Below are 17,725 nucleotides of genomic sequence, written 5' to 3' on the forward strand. Positions count from 1 at the left end.
GACAACATGTCACCCCATGTTGTGCCTAAATCCCTTCTCTTGAGATCAGCATCTTCTAGAATGTTATGTAGTCTCCCCACATGATGGGCCAAAATGGTAGCTGGGATCAGAGACTGGCAAGCATTTCTCCATCAGAAACATGGGGTTCTAGCCTTTCTATTTTGTGAGAAGTTTGTTTGGTTTTTCAATCCCTCAAACTAGTTTCAGATTTCTTATTGTGTGCATTACACTCTATCTAGAGGCTTCTGATGATACCCACTCTGTCTTGGAATGAGTGTACAGACATTGGCATTGCACTGGTACAGAACTGGTACCTCTCAAAATATCTAGAAGGGTGATCCTGTACCCCATATAATGGGGAGACATTTAGGATGTGTGATGATTATCATCTGTTGTCCTCCTTTGGACCTCACTTTCATTTCTGGGGTGATCAGAATCTCATTGGCTATCCAATTCCAACAATAATGATGGTCTAGTATGATTTGTGATAAGATAGAAACACGTTCTGGTACTATGAGAACACAGAAGATAGTCATCCCAGTCAGAACTGGAGCACCAGGAAAGCTGCCTAGAGGATTTGGCCTCTAGTTCAGATCAAGAAGGAAAGAATATGGGGCTGAAGAGATGGCTCAGTGGTTAAGAGCACTGACTGCTCTTCCAGAGGTCCTGAGTTCAAATCCCAGCAACCACATGGTGACTCACAACCATCTGTAATGGGATCTGGCGTGTCTAAGAGAGGGACCGTGTACTCATACACATTAAATAAATAAAGCTTTGAGGGAAAAAAAGGAAACAATCTGTCAGGTGAATGTGTGGAAGGTCCGGAACCAGAATGGCAGTTCTGAGTTGTGTGGAGAGGGAAGTGGAGGAGCAGCAAGGCATGGAACTGGAGGTAAAGAGTCTCGCAAAGGGTCTGTGGCTGTACCAATGGGTGCATGAAACTCAACCTGGGAGCAATAGGGAGTCACTGAAGCTGTCCAGACTGCAAAGACTGTCTATAGGCACATGGAAGATAACTTAGGACACGTGACTCAGATCTAGAAGAAGCCGATTCATGGCAGGTCGGATGTGGACCTTGAGAAAGTGTAGAATCTAAGATGCTACCCCAATTTCCTCCATTGACTGTGACGGGGTGTCTTCACTCTGAGAGCAGAAGAGAACTGATGTATGGGAAGATGTCACGTACAGATGTAGGCCATCATGACTCTTTCCTCTGGGGCTCAGGCTGTGGCTGTGGTTACAGGTGGAATGTTGGCTCAATGCCCTTCAAGGTGGCTTTTCCAAAAAGCACAGAGTCTTTGTCTTTCTTTCACTGGCTGATATGAGGAACAAATAAAAGAAAAGATAATCTTATTTGAAGTGTCCTTGGGTAATAACTTCACTGAAAAGGTGCATCACTCTTCAAAGGGACCGTGATATCAGGTGCACAGAACCACCCATCATAACCCAACTTTCTAGGGGAAAAAAAAAGAAAACTGAGCCCAATAATACTGCATTTTCCACTGCAGTCACTTGGACAAAAGAACCTTTGGATTAGAACACAGAGAATTGAGTAACTATGCAAGGACCTCAGCAGTGGTCTGAATTACAATTTGGACTTGACACCTGATGGCAGATTACCCAGCCTTTGTCAGCGTGGGTACCTGAGGCAAAAAAAATCACATAGGGATGCAGGCCTGTGAGACCCGTTATCTCTGCCTATGAAGATTCATTTAAGGCTTTGCGAGATCTATCTTTTTAAACCATTTGTGTCTGTTAGCTTGACAATCAAGCGATGATTTAGAAATGCTGCCTCCTGAAGCTTTTACTGGCTAATGTAATTTCACAGCTCCAATTACAAACCAGAAAAATTATTTCATCCCCTAAACAGGGGAGCTAGACATTTCTGAGAAATCAGGGTTAAAGAGAAGACAAAGTCCTTTCTGCAAAAAGCAGGCCCCGGTATTGATGGCTTCCTCAGTGAGAATCTTGCTGAGTCTCAGCCTCAGCAGCCTCCACCGTCCAGGGATGCTGCCCTTGCTAATATGTAACGCCCACACCTTTCAGATTGATGGCGTGCTTTATTTCTGGAGTCTGATCTGCTCTAGTACAAACATAGCCACCGGTCCTCCCTTCCTCCTGCCACTTCCGTGAGCCTATATTTTATGTGGTCGTAGAATTTTGAATGGGCCTTTAATGATGATTTGGTTCAAACTCTTGCCTGACCTTTCACCTCATTATCCCAGTGTGTAAACAGCTACCCAGTGTTTGAACACCTCTAGTAGTGGGGAGCTCATCCCCAGACGTTCTAAGGGAATACACTATTTCAGCTCAGTTTTAAGTAGGAGTTGAAGGACAGCTGCTTCTCATGGAGTGTTAGTGTTTAAAACCTCTCACCAGGCTTGTTCCTTGGAGCCAAATCTCTGCAATGGGACCTGATAGAGATACTTTAGAATGAAATTTTAGCCCCCGCCTGCATACTATGACTATTCCTCACACAGCACTGGAGGGAGGTGCAATCTCCAGCATTTCTTCATTGTTTTGTCATCTGCACAAGTCTTGTCTCCCTTGGCTTGGGTGCTGAGAGATGGCTGGCTCTGGTCATTCGCTTCTACTTCAGAACAGTGCCCGCACATACTGAACCCCATTCCTGGTAGCTGAGTGACTGGCCAACGAAAGGGGCGTGAGCTTGACTTAGTTAAATTGCACAAATGGGCTAATCCTTTATCTGACTTGACATCTTCCTGCAGGTCCTATTGATCTCATTTTACAAACGATTTCGAGTTTTAAAGTCACAAAAGTGCTTAACACATGGGTTTCCTAACCTTTCCTTGTCTTGATCTGGGGACTGAGCCAAGCACCTTAGGTATGCTAAGCACACGCTCTACCCAGCACTACATTTCCAGCCGTACTCATATTTTAAACTCAAGATAACTGTCTACTCTTAATCTGTCTTTTCTTTCCTTCAAGGTCTTTGGAGACCTTTAGCCTCAACAGCATTAAGAGTAGGAGTCTGGTGTAACTACAGGGGACCAATGAACATTTTTGTTCCTGTTGTCCTAGGTGACTCACAGTGGCAGCTCTGTGCTCTTGGGCTCTAGGTCTTCAGTTGCTTCACACTTTCTATACATTACCACAACAATGAATCTTCTCAGGGGGCATTTGGTGACTCTCTTATGCAGACAGCCTAGAGGAGGAAGACATTTAGTGTTACTGTAGATCTCCTTTGTTATTTTGCTTACAAACTTAACTTTTGAAGAGAAAGATAATGCTCTTCTTCTGGTGGTTTAAAGACAGGAACCATAGTGAGGTATACTGGGGCCTTGAAGTATCCTGATGTTGTAATTCCCCTTGTTCTAAGGAAGGGCTTCCTTCCTGAAATGATCTTCTCTTGTTTTCCTGTCGCCCTGTACCTTAACACCTGCTATTTCCTTTGTCAAATCTGAAGTTTCAAAGTTAGTATGCCTTTTTAAAAAAGTATTTTGAAACAAACTTCTAATCAAACACATAGGACATTTCTTTTCTAGATCTGCAGGCAACAAAAACCTACTTTGAAAAGTTTTGTCTAAATAAGTGTATTGGCAGTACAGAGTCATTCATTGACTTTGGAAAAGTTGCAGAATTAGTCATCAGAGGGGCCAGAGCCAGGGTAGTCCTGAGAGAGGGAGCAGAGACAAGGGAGGGTGGCCTCCTCCATGCGGTTGACAGCTGAACTCCATGAGGTCTGGAATCTCCGCACAATGGTTTGGAAGTATAAGCAGTGATTGCTCAGGACCGTTCAGTTCCTATGCACCATACATACACCATCAGCAAAGTAATATCAACCTTCCTCCCCTCCTCCCACCCTCCCCCCCACCCCCCACCTCTGTGGCCAAGAAGAATAGCCAAGTTAGCTTCCAGCGGTGCATTTGAACCTAGCATACTGTAAGCACTCAATACATGCTAGTAGTTTGTCATCTGTGACCATTATAAATGGGCCCTTGAGTTTCCAATGTCAGGGCACAACTCTATTTGGGACCCAATGTTCAGCCATTATCCTAAGGAGTGCAGGTACCTTCCAACAGCATCTCCGGGTTAGAGCCCATGATGGGCTTTCCTGAGTCAGTTCGGATGTTAGCTAGAGATGTGAGTGCAGGTGTTGGGATAGAAAAGTTGTGCTTGGCTTCTTTGATTTAGTTTTTGCTCCTCCTTATGGTTCATTGCTCTGGTCAGATTTTTAAGTACCTAAAAAGAAAGAACCGCAGTTCAAGGCACCCTGTGCCTTCAGAAACATGGTGTCTCCAAAGATAAAAGAAACATTCAACATCTAGTTGCTGGATTGAATTTAGCTGACATTCTGGTATATATGAGTCATGTCTTAGCTCAAGTGGCATCTGGCTGTGGATGGTTTGAAACAGTTTTGGATTTTTTTAACCTAAAGGTTTTGTTTTTTAAGGGGGATGTAGAGAGAAAATTGTGTAAGACTTTAAGACACCACAGAAATGTCCTGAGACAGCTCTGATAGGAAGGATTCTCTGCTCTGAGAAAGTTCTTATTTATTGCAATAGGAAAGCAATGTATACAGGAGCAAGTGGGGGACCAATCAGTGTTTCATAATTTGAAAAAATGTCCAACAATAGAATTAAGGCTAAATAAGGAAATATGTCAATGATTTGAGAATGTTATAGTAGTTAAATAATTGACTTAGTTGTTGTATGTAATTATATAAAAATTGCTCCAAGGAATACTGGGAAGTGAACAGTACCAAGTAACTAAGCCGTACCTGTAACTGAGCCACCTTTGGAAAAGCAGATATAGGCAGTGACAATGCAGGATTTATTCTGCTTATGTATGGAAAGTCACACATAAAGGTCATGGCAGTTCATAACCACAAAACAACACAGATCAAAGCAAACGCAAAATAAAAAACGAGACTAGGAGAACCTATACTGCAATATTTGGACACATGTGTATGTGGATATGTGCATTTACATATTTAAACATATAAAATAAAATAGCTAGATGGTTCTTGGGAATGAGGTTCAGAGGGGAAAAGAGAGATGTGAATTATATTCTAAGGAAAACTTAACCTAACTTTAATACCTAATTTTTCCTTTTTAACAAGGAAAATATATTTGTTAATTATCAACCTAATGAAAAAAATCATATAAGTTGTTAAGTTCTGTAACAATATAAGTATCATGGGGTAGATCTATTTTAAGTAGAAAGAGCATGCTATATTTATTTACAACTGTATTATAATATAAAGGTGAATATTTCCATGAGAAATGACATATAATATTTTTTATATGTTCATAAATGTATATAATACACATGCATACATATATAACATGTATGTATATATGTAGTGTGTGTGTGTGTGTGTGTGTGTGTGTGTGTGTGTGTGTGTGTGTGTAAAACAAAGAAAGCTAGACAGTAACCATACATGCCTGGCACTGTTTTGCTTCCAGAATGCCGGGACATTCTGCTTCCTGTCATCACCAAAGAGCTGAAGGAACTGCTGGAGCAGAGGGATGATGGGCAGCACCAGGCCTCGGAGAAGAAGTACTGCGTGGAACTGCTCAACAGCATCCTGGAGGTCCTGAGCTCTCAGGATGCGGTGAGTCCTCAGGATGAGGTTGTGTGTGCCCTGGGCTTCGATCTGGGCTCTACTGATTAAACTGTAAAATACTGATGCTGATGAAGATATATGAAATGTAAAGAGAGAAACCAACACCTGCTCAGCAGGCTGACTATTCCGGTGACATACCCCCGTGGCTGTAAAAGGTGGAGATGGGACAGACAGCTGTTAGGAGTGCTGAGTGTAACACTGTGTCATCCTGTGCCCTGGTGGGCGGGTTTTCCCTATGTGCAGGCATAAATAATGTCAAAGCCTTTCTAGGTGATTTGCACAAGGTGTAACTGACTTTGTATTTCTGGTTTGTGTGGCTACCAAGGGGAGTTTCTTCTGCTCATATGTTCAAGAGAACATGCCCTGTGACTTTCATGCTGAAGGGTTTGAGTTTGGTGTCTCTGGAACTCTTAGAGTGATAAATATGAGAAAGACTCTTTCTGCCTCAGACAGTTTCTCGGGCTCATGCTCTGGAGAAAGGCTCTGGAGTGTGATTCTTGGAGGGACAGGGCTGAAACTGTGATACCAAAGCACATTTGGTTGTCATTGTTTAGTCATTTTAGAGACAGACATGGAGCCTCAAGGACATGTCTCAGAGGAGAGCTTCTGAAGGATGGACCCTAAAAAGGGCTGTGCAGCTGAGCTACAGCCCTGACCTGCTGAGAACCTCAAGAGGAAGGAAGGGCCATTTGGTTGGGTTGGCTTGGCCAGGATTTTATGGAAAGGTCTCAGTGTATATTGCCCTTCAGTGGGACTGGACTCAGAAGTCTTGGACTCAAACAATCAGGAAGTCTTCACTGAGTATGTGTGTAAGCACTCCTCTTTGCAGAAACACTCTGCTCTTGCAATCTCCTCAGAGAAGAGCTTTTGGAATGAACTCTCTGTGGTGGGCTTTAAACCTCCACAAGGTAATATTTCTGTACCGTTCTTATCTCATGGTTCAGCCACGATTATCTGATTCTCAATATGTGATTTCTGTTATTTCTTCCTCCTGTACTAACCATACTAACCATCAGTCGTCTACTTATTGGGTAAAAACATAGGCTTGTTTCCTTCCTTCCTTCCTTCCTTCCTTCCTTCCTTCCTTCCTTCCTTCCTTCCTTCCTTCCTTCCTTCATATTCATTCATTTACTGAGAAATACATAAAGCACACTAAGTGTATGCTAGGCATTGGGGATACAAAATATCAAATAGTTCCTCAAGAATGTGGTTACAGAAATGTAAATAAGCAACTAAAATATGCAGGCTAAACTCTAAAATGCCCCCAGAATCAAAACTTTAAACCACTGTGTGTTAAGGACATAGGTAGAAAATTCCAGTCCTTGAAATCTTGTTCCATACACAAATTATTATTATTACCAACTGTTTATTAATTATATAATCAAATAATTATATAATCAAATAATCAATGATCCTTAAGTTATGACTTTTGGATAAAATGTTTGTACTACTGGTTAGCAAAACTATCTTAAATCACATATATATTATGTATGTATATATTTATACATGTAAATATATGTGAAAATAAATGAATTTCATGTTTAGACATGGGTCCCAAACACAAGATATTTCATCACATATATGGGAGAAACATATCTTTAAAATCTGCAAAAAATTTAATAGCATATCTAAACCCTAGATGCATGCTAAATGTACTAGACCTACCAAGGAGTGACTAAGTGTGTGGGGGGAAGGCATTAGGGATATGAGAGCCAGGGGATTATCAAGGAAGCATTCACAAAAGAGTGAAACCAGCTAATGGTCAAAGGTTGCAAATAATTATGATTCCAGCTAATTACTATTTTCTAGGCATGGTGCAAAAATGCAGTTCATGCATTCTTATTACTTTGCCCCTAATGGTAAGGTTCATTATTCTCATTTTATGAAAAATATTGAGATTCATAGTCACTTATTAAATAAGGCCAGATGAAATAATTCCAGCTGAGGGTCATCAGACTGTGTGGGCCCTGTGGTCACAGATGTGAAGGTACAAGGGCACTGCCGTTTCCTTCCTGTCCACGTGCTTGTCCCATGGCTAAAGAACATGGAAGCGGAGAGCTTAAAGACTCACCAGTTCTCCGGTGATGACACTGGGATGACAGTGTTTCTAGGCACATCTGCTTGCCAGCTGTTCAATTGGCATGGGGCTTTGCCCTTGAATCCTCATTTATTGTTATTTTAAGGTAGAAAGGCATCCGGTCTTACAATATATGGACATGGGCGCTGGCTCTCCACTTTTTTTTTTTTAAGAAATATCTTAATGTTTCCTTTCTGTTGAATAGCAATTTACAATGGCCCTTTATAGTTTATTAGGAAAAATGTCATAGATGTTTGAGAAAGCATAGTTTGGGGAAGCACCGTTTTAAGGAGCACCCTTGTTACTCTTATTCCTGATGGTAGGTAGTGCCTAGTTCATTTTTACAGCTGTTGAAGTTCTGTCCACTTTAAGGGAGTGCCATCCTTCCCAGTTCTGCTCAATATATTGTCATCCTTTTGTTACTTTGGTAATTTTACAGACCCTGCCTCCCTTCTGTGAGAGGAAACTACTGTTTCACCCAGCCTGGGGACTCGGGGCTTCAAAGCATACAGGGAGTAGGAACCCTGAGTAACTCCTGGGCTGAGTGTGTAGGAGGTATGGTGTCACCTTCCCCGTCTAAGTTGCTTTCGTAATGAGATCCAAGTAGAGACTTGGCTCACTCCTCTCTTGGAATGAGCCACTGTCTACAGGATGACTTACCAAATGGCATCATCACCATGGAGTTGGTGCAAGATTTTGATCTGGTGAGCTGCACCCCACACCTCCAGTTTCCAGACGTGAAACCACGTCCCTGACGAACAGTGTCTTCTAGGACTCTGTGGACATGACCGCAATGAGTCAAACTACAAATCAGAAATCCCAAACTACCTAATCAGAATCTCTCTTGTCCTACTTGGTTGTGATTCTTGGGGCAGACTTTACTTGGGGAGCTTTTGAAAGATGGCCATGCTGAGGCCCCAGCCCAAGCTTTGTGATTTCAGTACTAAGGGACTGGAGGAGACACTGCACTGAGAATTTGCTGGGTATTGAAGGGGAGCTGCTGGCCAGGTTTCCTGTGCAGAAGATGTCAGTCTTAAGTCTGTACTCTAGGGATCCCAAGGAATACGGAAGCATGGTTTGATCATCAGGTCTGGAGGATGGTGTCTGATGCCTTATGGTTTCTCTCATCCAGTGCACAGGGGACTTCTATGTCCCTTGGTTGTAGGCCATGCTGGAATGTGACCAATTTTAATTTCCTTCAATATCTCCTTGAACTAGAGCAGTGCTTCTTACCCTTCCTAAAGCATCGACCCTTTCAGACAGCTCCTCATGCAGTGGTGACACCCTCAACCATAAAATTACCTTCACTGATACTTCATAACTGTAGTTTTGCTACTGTTGTGAATGGTAATGTAAATATCTAATGTGCAGGATGTCTGATAGGTGACTCACCAGTTACGAGGAGTAGCTAAGCTCCTTTTCACTTTGTTGCTTTCTTAATACAAGAGCCCTGTCCAATCTGCATTTAATAATCCCCAGGATAACAAAGACTTCCAACCCACTCATTCTACTCCAGGATTCATTTCGGCAGGGTATCAGCGACATGGAGTGTGCAGAGACCTGACTGAATCTCTAGATGTGCGAACAACAGGATTTCATGCATCCATTTAAAAAAAATGAAATCATGGCACTTGGAGGAGAATGGATGCAACTGGAAATCATTATGTCAAGCAAAATAAGCCAGACTCAGGAAGATGAGTACTGCATGCTTTCTCACATGTGGAACCTAAATTTAAAATTATATATACATATGTATCACTGTATATATATGTGCTTATGCAGGTGCCTGTAGGTTACAAAGCTAAAAAGGGGGATCATGATGAGGGAGGAAAAGATTGTCAAGGAGATGGAAAAAAGGTAATGGGAATTATGTATACACACACACACACACACACACACACACAATGAAAAAGCAGAAGGCATGATTAACTGGGTAGGAGCTGTAGGTGGGAGGGTCATACTGGGGACAGTGAGGGAATAGAGTGAACAGACCAATGTATAATAACACATATGTTTGAAGATGAGAGCCATTATTTTCTATGTTCACTTTCAAAATCAGTTTAGAAGAAGGGAGGGAAGCAGCCCAGACCATGGGATGCCCATGTTTGTTTTACACATGTGCAAACAATGCTTAGACTTTGAAAGGAAACACATTTAGAAAGGCCACCCAGACCAAACGTCCTCAATTTTTTCCTTCTGCTAATTCAGACCCACTCTCGTGATAATCGGGCCCGTTGTTACTGATTCTTAGTTGAGTCTGTGCAGTAAGACTTCGTCCCAGCTCAGGCTTAGACAATGACCACTGACTGGAGCTAATTCTGGGAAGAGCTATGTGCGGCAGTGCAGCAGTTAGTGTCCTGCGGGATGCCAAGCTTCCCTTTGGGAATGTGTTTGGAGAATGGGGAAAGGATGCTTATCGTCAGTTGGACGTAGTTACTGTTGGAGTAACTACAGCCCCACGCGGGAGGTCTGCTGCCTTCTCCGTAAGCCTGGATGGCTTATGGCATGGCGAACTGTCTTAGCCTGGTTATGAGGTTTTCAATTGCTATTTGTTAAAACGATAGCCCTAAATTTCCTCACTCAGCTGCCATGCTTGCACTAAGCCTGTGAACGGTGCCAGCTCAGGTGAGGAATGAGCAACCTGGCTTCTATTTCTGTCAACTCCTTTTTCTTTGTCACTGAGCAAGTTTGGCTGTCGGCTCCAGTGACCCTCGAAGATGGTTTCCCAGAGACCTCATTCTGTGCCTCATAGCCATACGAGGAATTCAGACAATTTAATTTTGCACCTGTAGTGGATAGGGTTGTTTTATTTTTTATTTTTGCCTCCCCCTCCTAAACCTGAGCATTCATCTTTAGATTCCATTTCATGAGGAGGACAGAGGGTGACCATTTCATGCCTCATGTAGCAGTCATGGGGTAAAGGTGAGCTTGCATTCCTCAAAGGGAAAAAGGTTGCTCGTTCCTTGGATGAGGAATCATGGTGCTATCCAGTGCCCAGAATCACTGTTTAAAAAAAAAAAAATAAAAGAAAGGTGCCATGGTGACCTACACCTTTAGTCCAAGCCCTGGGCAGACAGAGGCAGGAGGATCACCTGCTAGCTCAAGACCTGCCTGGGATGTGGACTGAAGCCATGTCTAAAGGTATCTATTCTAAATGGGGTGTGCGCGTGCGCGCGCGCGCGCGCGCGCGCGCGTGTGTGTGTGTGTGTGTGTGTGTGTGTTTGTTTTAGTCTTCGGACTGTACCTGGGTGTGAGATGAGGAAGGTGCTATGCAACCCTGCACAGCTCCAGCCTTTGGCCCCTCCCCTGCTTCCACACTGGGAGAATGAAATCCTGCAACTTCTCTCACCTACATCATTCTTGCAATTCCCCTTCCCTTCTCTGCAGGGAAGATCCCAAATTTCTGTTAGCTTTAGAGATGCTCAGAGTTTTCTCAGTTCCGTCTCCACTCCCTCCCACCCCAGAGAGAATTAAAAAAGCTTCCTTATCTTCAATTCTGCTTTTTGATTTTCCCTGTGTGTTGACTGAGATGGTATTCCTGTACCAACTCTTTCGTGTTACTTCTTCTGAATCCCTTCCCATCCAAGCTTGGAGCACAGATGCTCAGAGGACAAGTCTCACCCTCCAAGTCACTGAGCTGACCTGGGTCCCATCCCACTCCCCACTCCATCCTTCTGCTCCAGCCTGCAGCGTCTAAAGCTGCGGTATGGTCCTTTCTCAGCTCCAGTTCCCCTCTTGGCATTGTTGAAAGTCTAAGCTGCTCTTCTCCTAGCTAAATCCTACCCAAGGCTAGAACTGAAGTCACATGGATGTCGCTGTCCTTGGGGGAACCTTCTCTCCTCCTTCTCTCCTCCTCTGCTGCGGTCCTCTGAGCGACTTACCCACTCTTTTGTGTACTTGCATGGTCATATTCTGAGGACCAGTCTGTCTGCTTGTAGGACTGAAGTGCCCTGAGATAGAGATCAGCTACACTTGCCTCTGCCATTGCCATCCAGAGGCTCCAGAGACTGCTGGGAAGGAAAATGTGTTGTGTGCACAGCACCCCACCCCAAACAATGAATGACAGGCCGAGAATCTCCTGGGGACTCTCTTGCTGAAGGATTATTTTCTTTGCTGTCTTTGGGCATCAGTTGCAAAGGGGTACAATTAATCCCACCTCCCCACTGGTCTGCACAAGACAATTTTGTTTTATCGAAAAAAAAAAAAGATGTATCCAGTTGACTTAGACGACTAAATTGTTTTTATTAGTGACTTGAGAACCAGGCAGTATTCTTTCTGAACGTTAGAAGGAATCCCACTGCATGTGACTGAGCAGCTGGTTCATGCAGGGTATCCTGAGCTGCCTTAGAAACAAAAGCATGCAGAACGCTGATTGGTTATTTTGGCATTTCTTCAGGTTACTCTTCCCACAAGGATTTAAAGGGAGGAGGGGAGCAGAGGGAGCATTTTTATGAAAGCTTATACTAGCTGAACTCTTTCCGGTTGGCTGCTTTGACTCTCCTGATTTTGTTTAATGGTCTTTTTAAGATTCTGTTGTTGTTGTTGCTACTGCTGTTGTTGTTGTTGCTGGACACTTCTTGACTGTTTGATCTGCTCTGTTAGGCTCCTTGCAGGAGCCCAGTTCTGACCAGTGTCCTCCTTACTTTCACCCAATAATTTCTTACTTTTTATCCTCATTTTCTATTCCCATTTCTCAAAGAACCCAGAGCTGTGGGCAGCCTGCCTGGAAGAGGGTTGAGGGAGGCTGCTTCTGCCTCTTGTCATTACCATCGAATTCCCGGGAATCAGTACCACCCTGCCTAAGTAACAGGGGTTTCTTCCAACCTCCCTGCCCTGCCTCCTCTTCCCAGTGCTCAAATAAAGGGCATGGAGGCAGGGCTTGCTGTGGGCATCTCATAGTGCCACTCATGGTCACCACTCTGCTGCTTCTATGGTATGACTGTGCCCTCCCCAGCCCTTTTGCAGAAGGGATGGCAGGGCTCTTGTTAATCGGTGTCCATCATGTGCTGGAAGGGGGTTCGTGATCTTCCTTTTGCTACAGAGGAAGCTAAGTCTCAGAAAGCAGTGAGTTAGCACAGCCATGCGAGGGAAATTCTCCTATCTCATCGCCAACTCACATCTTCCCCCACTGCACACTAACATTGCTGTCTCCCTAATATTCTTGCCCTAAAGGTCAGAGATCATACTTTGGAGCCAGGGCCACACTCACTGTTTATTCCTTGACTATTTGGGGGTTGTTCTCAGCATGGGCAGGAATGTATATATGATGCCACCCATGGTCAGAGTAGGGGACAAATCCTACCTTCGCTTCTTTTTAACTCTCAAATTTTGGAGAATCATCAAAGTTCTGATTAAAAATGAGATTCCCTTCCTGGCAGTGTCAGAATTACAGGATGAATGGTTATGGGATGATCCAGCACATCCCAGGCTGTAACTCACACTTTATGATATTTTCCTTCTTCTTTAGTTTAGTACCCTTACTTTCTATGTTCTTTGTGTTATTACAGACTGCTTTGAAAACAAACATATAATCCTTTTAAGGGCAGTCAAGGGCCAAGTGGCCTGCTGTGGGAATGACAGAGATTGAGCCTAGGGAAAGCTGTAGCCCTGTTAGCCTGGAAGGCTAGCTCCAGGCAGGCCTGGTGGTGGCTGGTGTTTTGGTCTCTCTTTGGCCAGTAGGAAGCTTGCTGAGGCACAGTGGATGTTGCTTCTGTGTACAGCTTTTAGCACCAGGGCTCAGTCCTTCTAGGCGTTCCTAAAGGAAAGTGCCATGCTGATTTTGTGAGGGTTCTGCTGGAGTATTCCAGAACTTCCAGACTTGTGATAGCCATTCTGCCAAGTGTGGGATCTTGGAATTCACTTTTACCAATTCCCGAGTATCATATGTTGATTTCTTAGGACGTTTGTGAGACAATTGCTAAGTAAGTACCATGATTAAACATTTATTTATGTCTGTAATTAAGCAGAGCACATTAAAATCAAAAGTACTAGATATTCAAAGCATCCCAAATTGGCTTGTAAGGTTTGATTTTTACCTATGTACTTAAGATTATTTATGCCTATTGTGTCTGACTGACATTAAGTCAATGGAATGCTTGGCTATTGTGCCTGGAAATCAGGGAGAAAATATTTAAAGCAAAAACAAAAAAACCTGATTAAACATTATATATTATGTCTAGCCTTTAGAAATACATTTCCTAGGGAACCAGCTTACAAAAGTCTGCTTGCATACCACTGACAGGGATCCAGGGGGACTAACGCAACTGCCCCCCCCCCCCCGCAAAGCCCCCCAAAACCCAAAGTCTGTGGGTGCTGCCCAGGTACACTGGCCCTGTTTGAATCTGCTGGCCTGCATTGGTCCTCACAGACTTGGTGGAAGAGATTGCCTTCCAGGGATACATTGATCTGAAGACAAACTGAACAGCCAACCTTAGGCCACGGAGGGGAGATGTGGCTCATTTCTTGTGACAGTGCTCTTTGATCGGAGATGGCCTCTTCCCTAAGAGCACTGAAGATTTTGAAGTCTTGCTTGGGTCACTGCAAAAAGAAGCCTAGAAAATATGGAAAGAGTGGAGACAGCAGATCTGCCACATCTCTAGGTGTCTTATCTTACAGGTGTGGAAAAGGCAGGTGTGATGTGGGGATGACCTCCACCCTTAATGACAAGGTGAATGTTGGCCTTTTCATTAAATGGGCACCAGTACATCCATTGTCACTGTGAAGAACTTACCCTGCCTCCTAAAGGAAAGAGCAAATTATGAGAAGCAGAATGTTTGAGACTTGATGTGTTTTCTTAAGTATCCATTTTTAAAGATTGAAAACAGATTCTTCTCTCATAGAATATACCCTGATCACAGTTTCCCTTTCCTCCACTACCTCCACTATTCTCTCAGCAACCCTCTCCCCAAGATCCACTCCCCACTTCTGTTTCCCTTCAGAAAGGTGTGGGGACTTTAAGAGACAGCAACCAAACAAGGATGAAACAAGATACAGACCAGGTACTTTGCTGAACTTGTTTATCAGGTTTAGGAGTTCTCTGGTGGAATTTTTGGGGTCACTTAAGTATACTATCATATCACCTGCAAATAGTAATATTTTAACTCCTTCCTGTCAAATTTGTATCCCTTTGACCTCCTTTTGTTGTCTAATTGCTCTGGCTAGGTCTTCAAGTACTATATTGATCAGGTAGGGAGAGAGTGGACAGCCTTGTTTAGTCCCTGATACTAGTGGGATTGCTTCAAGTTTCTCTCCATTTACTTTGATGTTGACTACTGGTTTGCTGAAAACCTCCCATATTGAGGCTGGCCAGGGCAACCCAATAGGAGGAAAATAGCAGACAAAAGAGTCAAAGGCACACCTGCCCCCCCCCCCCATCTTCCCACTCCCATAGGAGACCCACAGTAACACAAAGCTAGCAGCCATAACATATGCACATGACCAGTGCAGACCCATGTAGATCCTGTGCTCCCTGCTTCACTCTCTGAGAGGCTGTGTGAGTCCTGCTCAGTTGACTCAGTGGTCCATATTCTCCTGAGTTCCAAGGGGAGGGACCCAATGGAGACCTCTCCACATAATGTCTAGTTGTGCATCTCTGCACACACTCCCATCTTCTGTCAGAGGAAGGCTCTCTGATAATGAGTTGACAAGGCCCTGACAAGTAAAGTAGAAAACACTAACTTAAGGGTGGAGGGGCCACACATGATCAGTAGAAAACAGACTGTGGCTCCAGTGTTTCTTATAATACTCTTGTAACACAGGGCACTTTTGGTTCTAGGTTACAGGGATGGGTCCCACAGACTACATAAGCAATAATTTATTCAACAAACATGTTCCCTAACTCCAATCATGTCTACCTGGAGGTAGAAAAATATCCTCCAGGTTGAAGATCCAGTCCTAGTCTGTCCCTACTTCTGAAGCTAATTGCAAGAGTAAATGTTTTTTATTTGTACTTCTGACTGACCTATATAAATCAGGGTTCTCCAATACCCTCCTTTGATTTAATTAATATCCTGGAGAAACTCCTACAATTGAGGGATGCTCTGGTGTTTACTGGTTTATTAAAAGGAATGATGGTATCAGGATCTATATAGTAAAGTACAGGAAAATGAGTTCTGAGCTTCTGAGTTCTGTCTGGAAACTTTGCTTTCTAGATCAGTGGTTCTCAACCTGGTGGTCATGACCCATTTTCAGATGTTATATATCAGATATCTTTCACATCAGGTATTTACATGATAATTCATAACAGTAGCAAAATTATAGTTATGAAGTAACAAGGAAATAATTTTATGTTTGGGGGTCACCAAACATAAGGAACTGTATTAAAGGATGCTAGGAAGGTTGAGAACCACTGATGTGGAGGTTCAGTACCACAGAACCCTCTCTAGGATACTCTGAGAAGGACATATCACTTCTATGAGAACCTTGCCCAGACAACTACATTCATCTAATAGTGATCTAGTAAAGGAGACCAGGCTGAGGAAGACAAGGTAGCAGATGAGAACCTTCAGAAGTTAAGTTCCCAAAGCTGGTGAAGATGGAGGCACTGACAGAGTGGAGAGACTTAGGAAACAGTTACCACGGGCCCTTGAATGGGCTCACAGACCAGAAAATGGACAGTAGAGCAATAATCGGAAAAAAATTACAGTTAGATATTAATTCTCTGAGCCAAGGTGACAGAGAAACTCTATCTCAAAGTTTTGTAACTTTTCAATGAATATAAAATTATTTCAAGATGGAAGCATTTTAATTTAGAAGTATTTAAGTGGGGACTGATTACCAATGGGGATTTCAAAGGGTAGAGAGTTTCTTCTGGTTACCTGTCCCAGTGTGGTAGATAAATGCTTCTCTGATTTACAAGTTAAAAACCACAGAATCTACTAACCAAGGACTAACCTTACCAGAGGACTGCACTAGCAAAATGACCATCAGCTGCTGGGCTCCTGAGGAAGCCAACAGAGTCTCACAGTGGTGAACAGCTAAATAATTGATTAGAAAACACTTGCCTGAGACTGAGCTGGGTCTAGTCAAGTGACTTGAGGAACACATGAGTATGGCCCATTTCCAACTTGCCATGCCGTGGCATGTCACGTGAGCTATCTGACCGCCATTTCCAACTTTAATGTTACCTGCTCTTTGCCTGACAGGCTCAGAAAATCAGGGCTTTGGCTTCATTTTCCAGATGGTCATTGGGCCATTTGCTCTTAGCAGATCCACTTGGAAAATAAGAAGACAGCTTTTGGGGATGCTCGACTAGAACTCCCCAATAAAGTTAATAACCCAATGTGTTCTGTCCCATCAGCACCATCTCACAATGCGTCTGGAGGTGCTCAGCCTTTTTTTTTTTTTAAATCTTCTATGACCAAAGTTTAAGAGATTTCTTTGCCTACAGCCAAGGTGGGCTCTCCACCCCTACTTATCTCTTTCCCTGGTCCCTCTCCCTTCTCATTTCTCTAGGATCAAGGACAGGGTGACAGGAGTAAGGCATGTGTCTGGGGATAAGAACCAAGTGCACCTAAGTGCCAGAAATCCAGGAACCGAGAAGAGAGTGTCATTTGCTAGCACACTCCTATAATCTCAGAACTTGGAAAACTGAAGCAGGAGAATCACACAGGAGTTTCAAGTCATCCTGGGCTCACAGAGAGACCCTCTTTCAAACATATATACACAAAATACTTTTAAAAGAAGGAAACTTAAATATGGATACAACAGCTAAAACATCAGTATTAATGGCTTTATTCTTGTTTTTAAATTTTAAGATAATAGTCCATTAGATATTTGTTTTCCTTAGCTATACAGTTCATTTAGGCACACTTCAATTTCTTCTAGCAGGCAGATGCCTCACATACCTTTTTCTCTCCCCACAATGCCAAAGTGGAGCCTGAGAACCCACCCTTCGGATCCCTGCAAGAAAGTGCTGGTTCTCTAGAACAGATCACCCACAGGAATTCTTGCATAAAGACCCTGGTTGGAAAGAGCTGTCATTTACACTAAACCTTTACTGGTTGGTCACTGGCTTCCTGAAAAGTATATTTTGCATAATACCTGGGTTACATTCCCCT

The 17,725-nt window shown here is 43.3% G+C and overlaps 1 protein-coding gene across 1 annotated transcript in view; it reads left to right on the plus strand.

The window, feature by feature from the left end:
* Positions 1-17,725, plus strand: part of Dock2 (dedicator of cytokinesis 2) — a 411,802-nt gene that overhangs the window by 164,190 nt on the left and 229,887 nt on the right. Inside the window, exon 26 of the mRNA XM_052194849.1 lies at positions 5,430-5,578. Coding sequence (XP_052050809.1) covers positions 5,430-5,578 — 149 coding nt within the window. The remainder of the gene's footprint in view (positions 1-5,429; positions 5,579-17,725) is intronic.

Source organism: Apodemus sylvaticus, chromosome 10, assembly GCF_947179515.1.
Source record: "Apodemus sylvaticus chromosome 10, mApoSyl1.1, whole genome shotgun sequence".
Taxonomy (NCBI): domain Eukaryota; kingdom Metazoa; phylum Chordata; class Mammalia; order Rodentia; family Muridae; genus Apodemus; species Apodemus sylvaticus.